Below are 17,923 nucleotides of genomic sequence, written 5' to 3'. Positions count from 1 at the left end.
ACAGTTAGGGATTAATGAACATATAAGATATCATCCTTCCTCGAAGTTCAAGGGCCCACTGAATCCTGTCTGTAGATCCCAGATTAAGAACTCTTGGCCATAACGCAAGAGAACTGGGAACATACTCGAGCAAAACCTGCTACTCACTGTTTTATTCAGCCGTTAGAAGGGCTGGGAGCAAGAGAGGCAGAGCCGGGTGTTCTGCTCCAGAGACACAGGCATGATGCAAGCTTTAGATTGCCTTAAATACCTTTCATGCATAATGCACTTTAAAAATAGCCGTCTTCAAAAACTGAGCTCTGCTAATAGCAGAAAAAGGGCAAACAAAAGGTCCACCTCCGCAAATAATAAACGCTGAGAATCAATCTCTCCAGAAGAAACCCAAGTGCAGACTTTCAATTCAACTTTTCTTACGTCCTGGTTTAGCGTTAAAGTGCAGGTCTGTCCCTGAGAGCAGGAACACAGGAGAGTGAACCCCAGGCATGCAAGAAACAAGACAGCCCCAGGAGATGTGAAACCGGGAAGGAGGGAAAGTGAGGCAGGGAGTGTACAAAGCTACACGGGCCCGTCTGTGAGCCGAGCATAGTCAGCTCTAGATGGGGATTCAGGGGATATATTGTCCTTTGCTGCCTTCCCTGGGATTCTTGGAATCACTGGATCACCAATCTGCTTTTGGAAAGCTGACTTATTTACGTTGTGTCTTTCTTTTTGGTTTCCCTTAGATTTCAATCAGGTGGAGAGAGAGAGCCTGACTTTATATACGAAATCAAAGAAGAAAAGGAGATCATGATTTAGAAAAAGTGGTTCAGACAGCAAGGGGTTGGGTGACAGTGTCTGCAATGGGGAGGGGGAATCTGTGAAGAAAAAAGAGCCCTAAGTAAAGGTCAATTTGGAAGGGACCAACTTTCACAAACATTTATACAGCCCTCCACTCCTATTTCACTTAGGGGAGTTTCTCTCAAAAGTTCTCTCCTCAGAGAGAACTGGTATCTCATCAAAGCATGGAAATAGAGCCTGAAAAGTTCTTGGTGGTTTGCTTTTCAGTCTGTTGATCCAGTCATCCAGATCTAATATCTACAATATACCAAGCACTGTGCTAGGTGCAGAGTATTAAAGAGAGGGAAGGAGGAAAGGGCAAATAAGACATGGTCCCCATCTTCAAGGGGCCCTAGTCTGACAGAAGAAGATAAAATGAGAAAGTTCCCCAAATACTACTGGGAAATGACCAGCAGAGGGGCACCACCCTGTGCTGCCCATAGGGAGAGGTCAGCCTCCTGGAAAGCCCCCTTCTCAACCACATTCCCCTAAAGCTTAAACACGAAACAGATCAGGCGAAAGCCACCAGAACGGTTAATAAGCATACAAAGAACCAGCGGAAGCTTAAGGCAATTTAAGAATTCTCGAATGCGCTTGTGAGCCCAAAATAGCACATACGCTAAAAAGCTCGGGGGGAAAATAATGTAGACTGCCTTCCCAATACCTGAGGTGCCTACTAAACCTAGTTCCTACTAAATTTATCTTCCAAGGGCAGGAGTAGAAAAGACAGATTCAGAGGGACGGAAAATAAAGGACCAATTCGTCTCACGTGGTTAAGAAGCCACGGGCTGGGCTCGCGAGCCCTCACCTCGGATCCAGATCCAAGCTGCAAAAGGAGAAGCCACCTGCAGAGGCTCAGCTCCAGACCCGCCCTCCTTCCAGGAGCACCCGCTGGCCTGAGGGTGGGAAGTGGGGGTCAGGCAGCAGGCGGGCACTCACCATGGGAAACAGGCCCAGCGAGTGGTAGCGCCTGGACGTGGTGTTGGGCATGGTCTTGTTCCGGAGGTTCTTGAGCTCTTCCTGGGCCTCGTGGAGCATCTCCATGCACTCGGCGTACTTGTCCTCCAGCTCGCGCAGCTGCGGGACACCAGGAAAGAGCAGAGGGCTGGGATGTGAGACCTGGTACCGCCCACCCACCCACCAGGATCACTACCAGAGGCTCCCGCCCTCCACGGGGACCAGCTGCCCTGTGTCCTGAGGCCAAAGAGTCCTCAAGGCACAGTTTTTCTTTTACTTGCAGACTCGGAAATCTCCTAAAACACTAACGAGCAACTGAGAGAAAACAAACGAGAGGGCGAATCATCACTCCCTCGTTTCCTGCCACATCTTTGAACGGGGCTCCTCTGACATGGCGTGCTCTGTGTCCTTTCCCTTATTGGAACGTTTGTCGGGGGCCCGTGAGCGCCGGGCTCCAGGCTGGTGTACAGCCCAGCCTCCCAGGTGCTCACGACCAGCGTCAGCTCAACTGGGAGCTGCCTTAGGAGTAAGAATGACATTCAATTCAAAATCAGAATGGTTGTTAAGATGGACGGGACCCACACAGCCTGCTGGAGGGAGGCTGATGTACCCCATCTGGGACCGGGGCCCTGATGAAATGAGGGAGAGCCACTCACCTCGGCCGTGAGCTGCCGCTGGGCATCCTTGGCGGCCCCCAGGTGTTGGACAAGTTCTTCATTTTCCACTGCACACTAGAACGTGGCAAAGGGAAATCAGCTTCTCTTTTAAGACACGTAGAAAAGTCTAACTTTTCCCCTCTTATTCCCTGATCCGTTATGATCCTATCACACGTCCACAGGGAGATTTTATCTTATACTGGAGTAAAATTTTGTCTTTTATATAGTTTGGAAGGCAGCGTACTTCCTGTGTCGGCGTTCATTCCCTATCGCTTACCCCTCCCCTCCACAGTCACAGCCGCTCTCTGGAAGCATTTCACCTCAGGCTTCTAGCAAAGGCCTGACGTGGGGAAACTTAATTGTTTTTCCGCTGCTTCATCTTAAATCTAAAGGCGACAAGGTTCTACTGCAGAATATACAGATGCCCTAAGGACAAATACCAAACGGGATCATTCAGACTTTGAATTCCCAAACTCTCTGTTTACAGCCCCTTTACCTTTCTTAAAGAGTTCTATTCATTTGCAGATTTTTCTTCGGAGGTAAGTGGTGATAAATGTGATCCCCTTGCCAATTCAGGGCAACAAATTTTATGCTATTGAGTCCGCTAAGCTTTAGCAAAAGCTCTAAAGGGACGGCACAAATTCCTAAAATATGAATCTAAAGGGCACTGTCTTTGGGGTAAATGCCCCTTCTCGATCTCAGAACAGCTAGTTTTGCATCGGCCAGAGAAACAGAAGCCTTACAGCTTTTGCCTTCTTCTGCAAATCAACTATTTGAGAGAGCAGGTGTGTGATCTCCTCCTGCTGGCGGGCAGCATCTTCCGTCTTCTTGGCCAGTTCCTCCGAGATACTGGCAATCTGCACGTTGGCGTCCCCTTTGACCAAGAAACGACAGTCACAAGAGCCAGAGAGAATGGTTTCTTTGTGGTTTGTCCAAGAAAACAACATCTTTATTACAAGACAGGGGGGAGTAGTGGAGAGGGCACGTGAAGATGGCTTGGAGGGAGAGTCCCCATCTTCCTATATGGGCTCGGTCTGTCGTGAGGAGGAACCGGCCCACCGGCTGTAGCTCGCAGGCTCTGTGTGGGTCCTCACCCCACTGCCCAGAGCCACCTCCCCAGAGAAAATCGGGCAGGCTTTCGCAGTCAGCCCGGAGGTGCTATAGCAAACAGAAGGCGCCTCTGGCCAATTCTGCACGTTCCACACAGGAACACACCCCCATCAGTAACAGGCACCCCTGCTGCACTCTGTTCTAGAAAGGAACTATCGCCATGCACAACACAATTCCCCTGGGCGTTTTCAACCCATATTCAGAGCCGTAACTCATTTGACTAGGTTTAAACATAGGGTGCGTTTCATTGACTTAGTGTTTTGCGGACACTCAGAATACTGTGTTGCCCATTTGTCTTAACGTGTAAACTTATAATGGAGAGGGTGGGGGGAAGCACATCGTATTTGCAAAGCTGAGAACTCTGGCCTCAACGTTTACACATCAAATTACTGATACTATAAGGCTGTTCTTCCACATCTTCAGCTCAGGACTCCGATGCTGGACCTAACTCAGACATTCGATAACCAATATTCCAGCAGAAAGCCAAAATTAAAATTAATTTTAATTAATTGCGAGAGACTGGGAATGTATGGCTGACAACACCGCACCCGCTGTCTCATACACGAGGGTGAGGGGAGCCACACAAGATCAGGGGAGGCCTCTGGTTTTCAGAAAAAATGCTACTGAGCCCAGGCTGGCAGGAAGACCACACTCTATCAGGGGATGCAAATCCGTCTGGTCTTAATGATGGCGGGTGGGGAAAGTAAAAGCGGGGGACGGGAGGGGCGGGGGGCAGGCCATACTCAGCTCCTTCACGCAGTCGTTGACCAGCTGCTGCTCCTTTTCTTCATAGGTAATGGTCTCCGTCTTCAGCTGGCAGGCCTGTGGACAAGGCTCAGGTCAGAGATCCCACAGTCGCACCTGGACAGCCTAGGGGATGCAGCAAGGGCTAACCTGTCTATTCACGTGTGTCTGTCCTGGCTCACAGTCATGGACCCCCTTGTGACCCAAACAGTGGCTATGACACAGCCCTGCCTACCGTGGGCATTCTAAGGATAATCACCACCACAAGAATGGCTAACACTTAGCACACCTACTACGTGCCGGGCACCATCCTCTGAGTTTCTGAGTGGGAGTTAGACCTGTTGTATTCAGCTGAGTAAAAACAGGGTAGAATATGAAAGCATTAAAGTTCAGAGACCCAAGAGCTACCCCTCGGACTCTGGATGGCTTTGCTCCTGGCTGAAAAGGTGGGAAGATAAGACACCTGAAGGCCCCAAGAAAATGCCCCAGTTAGAGAGGTATCTCTGAGCCTTCAGGTCCTGGCCCCAGAGATGCCACGGTCCTGAAAGCCAGATGCAGGAGCCGGAATCTGTGGCTGGGATCAGATTCCCTCCGCTTGCTTTAGGGGAAGACTCCGACACAGGGACAAATTGCTGTGTGCCTGGGGCTAGAGCATTTACTTGGGGCAGATGCTGGAACTCAGAATGGGGAGAACTGGACTGTCGTCGCGGCTCAGCCACTGCCTGGCAGAGAAAGCTTGGTCGCACTGGGCTTATGTCTCCCATCGGTAAACAAGAGGCTGGAAGAGTTGATGGCTAAGAGACACGAATGACCCTTTCCTCAGGCAGAAGAGCATCCTGTTAAGCCCAGACATGAGGCTCTTCCCAACATGTGAGGCAAGTTCGAGGTGACAGGTGGTCTGCCCTACTGGAGGGACTTTGGGGAGCCCTGGGCCAGCTTAGGTGAACATGCAGCCCAAACTTGACAGACAAGGGCCTGATCGATAGGGCTGTACCACACCTCTGGCTAGAGAGCATAAACTCACTGATAATTAAACAAAAAGTACCAAATTTGCATGCATCTGTATTTCTGGATGGGGTAGTGGGTGAAGGGAAATAACGTGGGGTTTGGAGCCACAGAGACTTACAAACCCTGGCTCTGTTGCTCACTAATTTGCAAGATCTTCGGCAATCAAAACACTTAGTAGCCTGGGTCCCGGTTTTCCCTACTGTAAATGAGAATCAGAGTAACCAGCTTCCAGCCTTGTTGTGAAGATTTTTTTTAAAAAAAGAATGAAGGCAAAGTACCCACCACAGTGACTAGCCAATCAGAAATACTCAAAAGCACGGGTTTCCAAGCTGCCTCACTCAGTTCAACCTTTTTAAGTTAACTGTCTAAGAAATATGTCTCCAAGTTCTCGGGTACTATTAGGGCACATCTGACCTGCAGTAAAGTGAAAACGAGGCTTTCACACCAGGCCTCCAAGTCACTTCTACGTCCGAGCTGGAGACCACCACGGCAAGGCCCCGCTTTCCAGGAGCTTTGGCCCTGACCCAGAAGGAGAAGGGTTTGCCACTCTTACCCAGCCTCACGCTGCATAATTCACCAGTCTGTCTGCTGCAGCCCGGACAGTATGTGCTGCCCTTTGAAGGCAATGCCCAGCTCATAAATGAGGCACGCCCTCTGGGCACTTGGTGTGGCTGTGACCCCAGGTCCACATGGCTCTTTCATAGACCATCACCCTGGAGGATGGCGGGGCTGTAATCACTGCTATTCTCACCGGACATGCAAAACGGGACCACCACCCTTGCAGAGGGGACGAGGGCAGGGAGTGCACTTCACCTCTGATCGAAGTACAACGTTCTCCTCTTCAAGGTCCTTCAGCTTCTTCTGGAGAGAATCCAGATGGAAGTAATTCTGGACGGAAGAGGACGACTCATTCCTCTTCAACCTGGGGGAGAAAGTTCACTTTCTAGGGAGGGAGGCATTTCCTCCGACCACCTGGCAAGCCATGGAGAAGCACAAAGAAGGGCCGTTTCAAGGAAAGCTCATGAAAGGTGCAGGGGTAACAATGACCCATCAGGCTGCTCCCTCACCACCAGGAAAACAGCACAGGCTTACAACACTTCAGAGCCACATCCCAACCCTTTGCTGCCACTTTGTCTCAGGTTTCGGGGGAACCAACTCTATTTGAAGCCTACACGATCTGGGATGCCTTCTATGTGCCAAGAACTATTTTAAGTACTCTACGTGTATGAACCCATTCAGTGCTCACAGCCCTAAGAACTGAGTACTATTATTATGCCCACTTTACAAATGAGGAAACAGGCACAGAGAGGTTAATAACTTGGCCACGAGCCACAGAGCCAAGATCTGAACTCAGGCCATCGGGCTCTAGAGTTCACGTTCCTAATAGGAGACTCTGCTGACTCAGAGAAGCCCCTCCCCCCAGGCACCCCCCAAGGACCCACCACAGCACTGCTGGCTCCAAATGCAGAGTCCAGCCTGTTACTCCTTAACAGCCAGGCCAAACCAATCTGAACTGACAAATAAGCCGTAAGACCCAGGAAGAGGAAAACTAAAGTCCCATCAGAATAGGAAAATCCATCTGTCGGAGGCACTCAGAGATGTCTGGCTTACAGAAGGCTGAGAGCAGCTGACCTGTGCTGCCAGTGAAGGTGATGCTGTCTAGGCAACTCCAAGCACATGGACCACAGCCAGCCAGTGCTCTGGCCTCTAGAGACAGGCCCTTGGGTGACTTACGGGGTGGAGCACACAGACTCCGGCTCGCTCTCCTCTGCGGCGCTGGTGTAGAACTGAAGCAGCTCATCCTTCATGGACAGTTCATGCCGCAGCTGTGACACCTGCACAAACACAGCCCGTCACGCGCTCTCTAAATGCGACAGCATCCCCACTCGTGCTTAAACACTTATTGCTCACTGACAACGTTTTTTAAATTCCTTATTCAAAGTGAAGGCATGCCACCGATTTTGTGCTATTCAAGGAAAACAAAGGGTTGAGTCTGATCCCATTCAAGAAAAATACAATCAATTACTTTTTGGCAAAAATCCCTCTGTTTAAATTTGTAGTTTTTACTTTGGTACAAAGAAGAGGTGAGAGGGGACTAGAAGGTGCTAGAATGATGGCTGGGGCGGGGGGGGGGGCAGCAAGACAGCAGAGGGGCTTTGCAAGTAAATGGATGACCAGCTGGGAAAACACTCAGAGAAGCGGACCATGTTACCACATGGAGGAAGAGGCCATTCACTTCTGCCAAAACCAAATCCCATCTCGGACCAGGACCCCTGGTGATGTCAGTTCCGGGTGGGCAGCTACAAGCAGCGAGCCCGGCAACCCTTGTTCTCCCGCTTGGAAAATCTCATAGCGCCACCTTGTGACTGCTACACCCTCACAGGAATTCTGGCCAAGCTTGGCCAGACCTTGCTTTGTACTCAATGACTGACTACAAGATAGGCATTCCCGATACAGGAAGAAAAGAGGCAACCATGAGGAACTGGCCGTACCGACTGCTCTGCAAGGATGGCTCTGCAAGTCGCACTTATTTATACTTCAGGTTTAAAATAAACCTGAGCCATAAAGATTTTCACCTGCCCGTTCCCCATTCAGCAACCGATGAATAGGCAACCAGCACTGTGAGCGAGGATTATAATCGTTTTAATTCTTTCTTGTTTCTAATTTGATTTGGGGTCTATAGTTTATCCCAACTTTCCTACACAACACCGTGAATATATTTTATCTTCCATGGAGAAACCAGCTTTATGTGCGGCTTCAACACCTAGACCGATCATTTAATGATGTGCCCAGGGGAAACAGTTTTCAAACTCCAAGGTTTCCCAAGGGGACAAAAAGTCACTTCCACCCCCAAGTGCAGGATGCACTTTATATGAGGAAAGGAAGCCCCAAGCAAGGGCAGCACCTTGGAGAAGTAGCGCGTGAGGGGCGACGGGTGACCATTTACTGGTTCCTGATGGCATGTCCCTCTGCTCAGAAGGGGCCAAGTAGGGGGCCAGGCTGACCTTCTCCCATACTTGGGAGAAGGGAGATTCAGGTCATGATGCTGGAGGCCGGGAGAGCAGGGGTCAACTTTATTTCTCCTTGAACACGACCGTATCTTACCTCATCACCTTTTAAAGAAAGCCCAGGATTAAAACTTGCCTTTATACAGTGCTATACATCAATTATATCTCAGTAACACCGGAAGGGGAAAAAAAAATCAATAAAAATTACAATAAACCCTTAAAAAATGTTTTCTTATCGAGTGGCTACTCTGTTTCATCACATTAAATGACTGGTAAACCCAGACAACAATAGCTGGGAATATCTTTAATGAGGGAAAAAGTCTGAATACGTCTTAGGGACATGAATAAGGGCATCCCCGTCGCCCCCCCCACTAAGAAAGTTTCTGATAGAAAATAAGGGAGAAGAAATGAGAAGAAGGAAAGCCAATCAAAGTCCTCACAGTTCAGATTCACTGTTCAAAGGCCAGTTAGGGGGCTTCCCTGGTGGCACAGTGGTTGAGAGTCCGCCTGCCGATGCAGGGGACACGGGTTCGTGCCCCGGTCCGGGAAGATCCCACATGTCGTGGAGCGGCTGGGCCCGTGAGCCATGGCCGCTGAGCCTGCGTGTCCGGAGCCTGTGCTCCGCAACGGGAGAGGCCACAACAGTGAGAGGCCCGCGTACCGCAAAAAAAAAAAAAAAAAAAAGGCCAGTTAGGATGATGGCAAAGACACTAGCAAGGGGGGCCTGGCTGTAAGCTCCTAATTCTGGTTGTAGCAAACCCGCCCGACTCTGCAGCCTTCCTCCTCCCGTCCACACCGTATCCCTCCCAAAAAACCAGTGCCACTCCTCTGAGACCTCAGCCCCTAAGTTAAGCCTAAAATGTTCTTCCCCTGCCCCCCACCCCCCATAATGATGGGGCTGAAGATACAGACCAAGATTTGTATCATTAACCTAGTAGGGCTTCGATCATGAAAACAATAGGCTATTTTTGGTTTTGTTTTAGAAACACAAAATTATATTGTGCTGATGAAGGGGCAGTCACTGCCTCACTCTGCAGAATGGCTGCAGTTCCTTCTCCGCCTGCCAACGCCCACCCCGGCTCAGGAATCTCCGCTCATTGTTGGAATAGCCTGTGTGCCCTTCAGCCAGCTCTGAGTGTCTTTCTCAGCTGCCATGATGATCTAGACTCTTGGAGGACACGGGCTGTAGCTGGTCCACACTGGGGGCCTACTGACCATGGGAGGGCTGGTCCCAGCCTGGGCGACCCGTCCACACTGTCTGAAGGAGACACAGATGAACAGGAGGGGCAGCAGGAAGGCAGCTCTCCATGTCCGGGGAGGGCCTTCCCCAGCGGGATCCCGTGAAATCATCACCTTCCTCAGGCACGCCTTTTGCGGCACCCAAGCCCCTGCAGACGCCCCTGCTGGCAGGTCCTCACCTCCTCCCTGATGTGTTCCACCTGCTCCTCCAGCAACTCATTCCTCTCGGTTAGTGTCTTGTTCTTCTTCAACAACGACTGGCCGATCCGAGCAGCCAACTCTAGATCCCGCTCTTTCTGTGAAAGGCAGAAGCGAGAGCAGAGGTTGAGAAAACCCGTGCTTCCAGCAGGAGCCCACAAAACTCAGGGTCAACTGAGGAAAACAAGGGCGTTCAGCAAGGACAAGGGAATCAACGAATTCACCATCCACGCACCAGCGTCTGATACCTGTTCAAAGAGGAGCTCACTCAGCCACCAGGGCCCCAAGCAATGAAAGGGAACCTTCCGATCTAATGAAAACAAGTCTCTTCCTACAGGAAAGACATGCTTCCAAAAACCTTTCTATCCAACTGCTTTTGGTCCTTGTGTAATCATTTGATAACCTATCTCTCTACCTGAAGGGCTGGGCTATTGTATCGCCAGCACCCAGCACAGGGAGACACTCGGTAACTATTTGCTCAATGATTAAGTGAATCCAGAAATTCCAAAGTGCACTTAAAATAGCCAAGGCAGCCTCTATGGCACAGGTTAAGCTGGAATTTACTGAGTTCCTTAGATTTACCGCGTATGAAACAAAAATGTTTAAAGTTACTCTAAAACAGGATACAGTTATGTTTCTTTTACTTATGGAAGGTAGGCTACTTAGGCTTTATTTTTTTAAAAAAATAGCTTTAAAAACAGAGAAACAATGCATAACATTGCCCTACTTCAGAAACAAAGACTGTTGCAGACAGAATTTTCTGTTAGCTCAGTTGCTGACATTTAGAGCACAGCAGGGCACAGAGGAAAATCTTTACTGGCATACAAAGATACAGCTGCCTTTATGGGAGGAAAGTTGTTGCCTGACAGTGGGGACAGTGGGGTGGACGCCGTCACCAAATGCAGACTCACTGATCCTTGCTGGTGAAACTGCTGGCCATCACGAGTAGATGCGCTTGCTCACTTTTAGGCGGGGATTGGCATGGGGGGGAGAACTCCGGAAAATGAAATCCTTTTAGAAGCCTACGCTAATTATTCTGCTCATCTGGTGTCAAAAAGCAGAAGAAGAGGGACATGGGGTTTTGAGCAGATAAAAGCTGGGGATTCAGGAATCCCCGCTTCTGATAACCATGTAGTCTTATGGCTTCCACTCATCCCAAACACAGATTAGAAACCATCAGTAGGTTGAGAAGCATTTTAGTCATGGCAACCGCCATTTTGTTTTAAATGACATTCAACAGCATAGAACTGAAATACCAAAGTGCGTTCCACATAGTAAGGTTATCACTTCATGCTTAAATTTTGCTTGTCACACATTTACCGACAACCTAAGAGGCATTTCTTATAGCAGGTACCCGTCAAAAGTTTAACTGCTCCAGGTGAACCGTTCTACCCTAAAATTTGAGAGTCTGGGTTCTGATTCAACATCCCTGGGGCCCAGTTCCCTCGTCTGCGAGATGAGGTAGGGTGGACGGACAGACTTGCTGAGGGACCCTTGGAAGAATCTTCTAGCGCTATGATTCATTGAGTGGTAAGATATTTCAAAAAGCATCTTTTGTTTCTAACTTTTTATATATCCACCAAATTATACCATGCAACAGTAGCACACCTTCCTTTGCTCATCATGGGAGTTTGGCTGAATTACGAGCAGAGCACTGGAGGTCAGAGCATAGTTTGGGGGGACTGAATCCAACAGCGATTTGGCTCTCTGGAGCTCTTGCATGAATGATGGTCTCTCTCCCCTAGGTCTTCCATGGTCCTGAAACCTGTAACTGCTGTCCCAGAAGCCAGCTGGGTGTCATGTCAAGTGAGCCATAAATTCCTCCAACTCTTTCCCAATCTGTGCCTCCCCCTCATGCCCTCCCAGGGAACAAAGGGGACCAGTGAGTCTGCCCAACGAACCGAGACGCCCCTCTCTGTGCATTCATCCGTGCCGGCTACTGTGTCTACCAAGGAGGGTCCTTATCTCAGCGGCCCTTTATTACTTTTCAGACACAACGGTTGTGCGTATTTGGTACTGGGAGGAAATGACCCACAGGGATTGTGTGAGGGAACCCACTTCTACAGGGGCCGTCTCAAAATTAGCAACTAGTGCAGGTGGTTTCAGCTGGCTAACTCTCCGTGAAAACTGTAGTACCACCGTCCATTTCCCTTTGGAAGTGTGGTCTCCATAAATCTCTCACTCCAGTCAGTTAGATCTTTCTACTAGAGCAAGCCCTCAGACTGAATACCCAGCAGGTGCTTCATGCTCGCTGGTTCACTGCCTACCGTTCTGTGCTGCTTGCCGTCATGCAATCCAGCTGCTAAGCTCCAGCACACACAGACATTTCGTAGGCAGATTTCAGTGCAAACGAATCAAGCCAGAATCATAATGATGAAGACAGGCTGGGCAAGGCACCGATGAGCACGTGAAGAATGCTGAAGGCATCCCACGGCACACAGGGGCCAGAACCCAAGAGGAATGGGACGCAGGCAGGGGAAGGAAACAAATGCTGAGGGGCTCGACAACGAAGGCCCTCCCCACTATACCCCAATACACGTCAAATCTCAGACTTGAGGGCCTCCTTGCCCTCCGGAGGGGACAACTCTCACTGTGTCTACACCCAAAATCTAATCTGTATAGTAACATAAAGAAAATGCTCTGCTGGAAAAAAAAAAAAAAAGGAAGAGTAAAAATATTCAGAGATGAAATGAAATTCTTAAACAAAAAAGTCATCAGAAGGTCTCTGGTTTTTCTAAGGCAAAAGGCCAGCTGGGTTTCTCTTTAAGAATTTCAGTAATCGGGCTTCCCTGGTGGCGCAGTGGTTGAGAGTCCGCCTGCCGATGCAGGGGACACGGGTTCGTGCCCCGGTCTGGGAAGATCCCACATGCCGCGGAGCGTCTGGGCCCGTGAGCCATGGCCGCTGAGCCTGCGCGTCCGGAGCCTGTGCTCCGCAACGGGAGAGGCCACAACAGTGAGAGGCCCGCGTACCGCAAAAAAAAAAAAAAAAAAAAAAGAATTTCAGTAATGAAAAGAGTCTCATTTCTTACAACCAGCCAACATGTGATAAATATTTACTTCGAAAACCAGGAAAACAGCTAGGAAATGACCACTGGATCAAACTCCAGTGAGAAAATGAGACATAAATAAATCTCAATTGGGAAATCAGCTATTAGAAAAACTGGTTCTTTTATTCCCCAGGAGATGGCGGTCAGGTGGGGCTCATTCTGGCTCTCCTAGCTCCCTCTCCGCAGCTATGTTTCGCTGAAAACTTAATGCACTGTAGGATATACGTATATGTATGGCTGATTCATTTTGCTGGGCAGTAGAAGTTAACACAACCTTGTAAAGCAACTATACTCCAATAAATTTTTTTTTTAAAAAAGACTGTGGCTTGTGTCTCAGCCCCTTTTAGCAATGACCATGAACACTCGAGCCGCCTGGCACGGCCCCAGAGACGGAGAGCTGCCTGCCTCCCACGCTGAGCAGCTGACTCATCTCATTCACCCATTTGGGGATAAAAAAGCATGACTAAGGAGCTCCTGGAATAACCCTCTCCGTAACTGGGGAGGAGACAGCTTTGCCCAAAGGTAAATTCCGAACAGCAGCAGAAGCCAGGGCGAGCTGCAGAATCCTCTTCCCCTTTAACCCGAAAGCAAACTCTTCACATTGGCCAAGGGCTGTGCTCCGGCATCCCGTGCAAATCCCACCAGCACCCCGCCTGCCTGCGGCAGCCGTGCAAAACCAAAGCAAACGACCAGAGGAAACGGAACCAAAGCCAAGAAAAGCACAGCATGGCACAACCTTCACGCGACTGGGGCAATTAGACTTTAACCAGAAAACCCGCCTAGTTCCAAAGAAAGGCAGCAACTCAGATGTGATTCTTATCAGGAAAAGGAGAGGCACAGCGTTGTATATAAAACACGCTGATGCACACAGACCATGGCCATGGTGAGCTGTTAAAAATAAAACAAAAAAGCACGGCAAAGAGCCACCTGAAGAGACTGCCCCACAAATATTCTTTTGAGCAACTCAGTTTTTTTTTTAAAGATGACAGCATACTTCTTGATACAGTGACACTCATTTAAGCAATGAGCTGTGAAGTGTTGATGACCAGGATCTCCATACAGGGCTGGAGTCCCAGGCTCCTCTGACGTGGTCCTCAAACATCCAAGCAGAGACGGGTCTGGCCCTGCAAAGTCCTCACCCAGCCCTGCCAGCTCACACCCGGCAGAAGCCAGGAACCACGGGCCATGGATACTCACTGAAGCAGCATCCCATTAAAAAAAAAGTTATCCAGTTCATGTTTTTAAAGTAAAAATGTCTCATTGACAATCAACTCACCGTACTCCCCAAAACTAAATAAACAGGGCAGTAAACAACTACAGCCAAAATCAACAGGGCCACGTGCATAGTGGTTAAGGGCCCGGGCTGGAAGGCAGCTGAGCCACCGGGTGTCGCCTGTCCTTTCAAATGTAGGTCCCCTCACAGTAGGATGGGGGAAATAGTGGCACCTACTTCTGAGAACTATCGCAGAATTAATGAGATGATGCACAGACGACATGCAGCTCTCAAAGTTTACCCTTAATTTTAAGCGTGACCACAGAGGCAGACACTTATCAAAGGCCCATCATTTCCAGGATTAAAAGGGCGAAAGAAATCAGGACCCAACAGGGTCCTCGCCTTGGAAAAACTTCTAACCAATCCAGTTGAATGAACAAAGCCAACAGAATGACAGGGTGGCTCCCGAGCTCAGGGCTGGCTGGGGCACGGACTACCTGGGGCTGGAGGAGTGTGAGAGCTTCAGAGATCCCCCATGAGCCCTGCAGTATGACACTCAAGGCAAGAAAAGACAGAGGGGCCAAACGGTGCAAAAGGTCACAGGTGGGAGAGCAGGAGGCAGGTCCCGGTGATGAGTATTAAGAGGATTCAGGAATGTGATCAAGTGTGTAGCCTTGAATGCCGTGCCAAGGAGTTCTGAGTGTCGCGGGAAGCCGAGGTCATTAAAGAGGGCGTGGGGGGGTGGCACCTGCAGGGAAGATGACAGCAGAGAGAAAACTCGGATCTCACTGCCAGGGCTCCAGGAGCTGGAGTGGTGGCCTTGGAAAAAAATAATAAAGGTACAGACGTAGGAGCTCCCTCAGAAGACTTGAAGACTACCTGCGTATGGAGTGAGGACTGGATTTAGAAACAGGACAGTGTTGGGGAAAACTGACACAGCAGGAAGGGGGAACATGGTAAAAACTATTTTCAAAAGTTGGTGGTGCCAACCAAGCTAGCCTACGAGGTCACTAATGCCAGCCGCCAAGACGGCTGCAACTGGAGAGTCACCAGAAGGCCAGTGCCCTAAAATGCCTCACCAACGGCCCTGTCACATGGCCAAAAAATCTAAACTCACTTATTCGGGGCTGAGGAGTTTGCAACTTCCCTGACATGCAGGTGGTCAAGTGGGTCTCGGCTCCTGCCCTGTCTCAGCTACACTGGGTCTACCCGTGGGTGGCCTTCAGGAGAATGGGAGGGGAGTGTGTAGCAGGGCAGGTGAACCCTCAGGAACTTGAGGTAGGGGTAGGGGAGTATTGGAAGGGTCCAGCCCTCAGAGCAGGTAGGAGAACACTGGATGTGCAGAAGGGAAAAGCGCAGGGAAAGAGAGAGACATAAAAATGGGGTGAAAAGGGCTTCCCTGGTGGCGCAGTGGTTGAGAGTCCGCCTGCCGATGTAGCGGACCCGGGTTCGTGCCCTGGTCGGGGGGGATCCCACATGCCGCGGAGCGGCTGGGCCCGTGAGCCGTGGCCGCTGGGCCTGCGTATCCGGAGCCTGTGCTCCGCAACGGGAGAGGCCACAGCGGTGGCAGGCCTGCGTACCGCAAAAATAAATAAATAAATAAAGGGATGAAAAGATGCCCCCCACCAAAAAACCTCAGGTCCCACACTCCTGCTTGGTCCTGCGTTTCAACTTTGTTCTGCCACTGGCTGAAAATGATGATTTCTGTGTCTCTCATATCTTTCTACTCTCTTCCTCAAGAAGGGCCAATGAATAGTCACATGACCCCAAATCATTCTAGATTCTAGAGCAGAAACCAGGGTCTAAAAGTTAGCACCTCTGGGACTTCCCTGGCGGTCCAGTGGTTAAGACTTCGCCTTCCAATGCAGGGGGTGTGGGTTCGATCCCTGGTCAGGGAGCTGAGACCCCACACGCCTCAGGTCCAAAAAACCAAAACATAAAACAGAAGCGATATTGTAACAAATTCTATAAAGACTTTAAAAATGGTCCACATCAAAAAAAAAAATCTTTAAAAAAAAAGGTTAGCACCTCTGCATCTGAGGTCTGATTTTGTGGGGAGAGTGGGAGGTAGTGCTTTAAGATGGGCACTTATTCAATAAATACTGAGAACCTACCATGTTCTGACCTGTTGAAGGCATGGGGATACACACATTACACTCATCTGCTTCCAGAGGCCACCACAGAGCCTTAAGTCTCAACTGTCAACAGAATGCTGAGAAGAAATTGAGAAAAGCATAGTCTCTAAACTAACTGCAGCTCATCTAATCCCAAGCACGTTTCCTAAATTTTCCTTGCCCTGCTTGTTTTGGTTATTTCCATGCTGACACCGCATAATAATATTCCCTTAACCTGATGTAAATAAAAACATAACAAAATACAACTAAAACATTACAAAGATGGATAATGATGTATTTTTCTGACATTTTTTGTATACACTTAACATATATCATTAGTATATATTTTAAGGGTTTATAAATCTTAAACAGGGTATTCTACAGCAAGCATTTAAATGCCACCCTATTCTGTGTCATTAATACATTCCTTTTAAAATCCAAAATACCTCGTACAAAGTTACAGTGACAGAAGCCAACATAGCTCTCAGTTCAAAAGATAAATAAAATAAAGCCACTGAATTCTACCCTGAGAGGGCTCAGTTGCTGAGATCCTTCACCGAGAAAGATAGTAATGTATGCTTTAATTGATATAAATTATAATCAGCTATAAATGACTCTTTGCCTTGCCCCAAATCACTTACCTCCTCAAGAAGCCGAGTTACAGAATCTATGTCATTATATGTCTTAGTCATCTGGCCAACTCTTTCAGCACATAAAACTGCAAGAAATAAAAACGACAATGAAACTACTGATGCTACAAGCCTGCCAAACAAACAACCCACCTAAAAAAGTGACTAAAGTCGTACTGGGCATAAAGGGTGATTGGTTTTGCTGGGTTCAGCCCCACCAGGTTTTGTTCCCCGGTTCCAGAGAGAAGATTCAAGCTGTGGGGTGAGGGGGCAGGGGTCTACTGTTCACTGCAAAGCCTTGACGCCGCGCGTGTGTGTGTGTGTGTGTGTGTGTGTGCGCGTACGTGCACATACGCACGTGCACACTCGGGGGTGGTGCTGAGGGCAGGGCGCTGGAGTGGAAAGGGGTCTGGCTTCGTATACGGTCAGCAAACCAAAGTGGGTCAGCAGCACAGCGACTGAGGTATGAACCGACAGAAAGATCTAGAGGATCTCGAACCCACTCACTGTACAGACCCCACTACGTGGATAGGCTGGGTCCTTCCCAAAGCAGCTCTTGGTATGATTATTAAACAGCCTTAGCTGATAATTTCATAATGGCACACAGCCCACCCTTCTAAGGCTATGCAACCGGTTTCCAAACCGTGAAAACGAGGGTGACAGATTTTGTTTTTTTAATCCACACTCCCACCCAATACTCTCACATATGGTATTTCATGACATATGCCATTTGCTTAAGAGGCCTTAAGAGGCGGTCTGCAGGCCACTTTAGGACTGTGTTCTTCCACTGGAGAAAAAGGGTGTGCACTGAAAGGAGGTTTTAGTCTCCAGAAAAGTCTCAGGGTGGTTTTATTTTAAATCAATGGCAAGGAATTGATTTGTAGTCCAAATACCATGAAGGTAGCATGGGTTTTATTCTGAGGAGGAAGGAGTGAAAGCAAATGGATTTAGGGCCAAAGTGTAAAATTTTTTGAAACCAGCCACTTAGGGGCTACATAATAACTTGTTAGTAACTCCTCATAACTAAGACTCTAGAAAATCATTCTTTTAAGCGTAGAGGACTTAGCTTTCACAACAACCCACTTGCAGTCACAGCCCATGCAAGGCCTTTGGGAACTGAAGTGTATTGCTAAACCAAACTCAGTAGCGTTACTAATGGCTAACTGCAACTGGAGAGCGATAGG

At 49.0% G+C, this 17,923-nt stretch overlaps 1 protein-coding gene across 17 annotated transcripts in view; it reads right to left on the bottom strand.

The window, feature by feature from the left end:
- The window catches only part of TRAK1 (trafficking kinesin protein 1), a 104,288-nt gene that overhangs the window by 27,003 nt on the left and 59,362 nt on the right, over positions 1 to 17,923 (bottom strand). For 16 of the 17 annotated variants that reach the window (XR_009542859.1, XM_060162242.1, XM_060162237.1 and 13 more), the window contains exons 3-10: positions 16,752 to 16,828; positions 9,718 to 9,834; positions 7,026 to 7,126; positions 6,105 to 6,213; positions 4,283 to 4,361; positions 3,173 to 3,303; positions 2,430 to 2,504; positions 1,756 to 1,893 (exon numbers count right to left, since the gene is read on the bottom strand). Coding sequence is in view for 16 of the 17 variants with exons in the window: in XM_060162237.1 (XP_060018220.1) it covers positions 1,756 to 1,893; positions 2,430 to 2,504; positions 3,173 to 3,303; positions 4,283 to 4,361; positions 6,105 to 6,213; positions 7,026 to 7,126; positions 9,718 to 9,834; positions 16,752 to 16,828 (827 nt within the window). In the remaining variant the exon portion in view is untranslated. Of the gene's footprint in view, positions 1 to 1,755; positions 1,894 to 2,429; positions 2,505 to 3,172; positions 3,304 to 4,282; positions 4,362 to 6,104; positions 6,214 to 7,025; positions 7,127 to 8,196; positions 8,405 to 8,739; positions 8,909 to 9,717; positions 9,835 to 16,751; positions 16,829 to 17,923 lie in introns of those variants that run through there. The other variant, XM_060162243.1, reaches the window with a different exon arrangement.

Source organism: Lagenorhynchus albirostris, chromosome 10, assembly GCF_949774975.1.
Source record: "Lagenorhynchus albirostris chromosome 10, mLagAlb1.1, whole genome shotgun sequence".
NCBI lineage: Eukaryota > Metazoa > Chordata > Mammalia > Artiodactyla > Delphinidae > Lagenorhynchus > Lagenorhynchus albirostris.
Note: the sequence above shows the minus strand (reverse complement) of the source record. Positions and strands in the feature narration are given on the sequence as shown.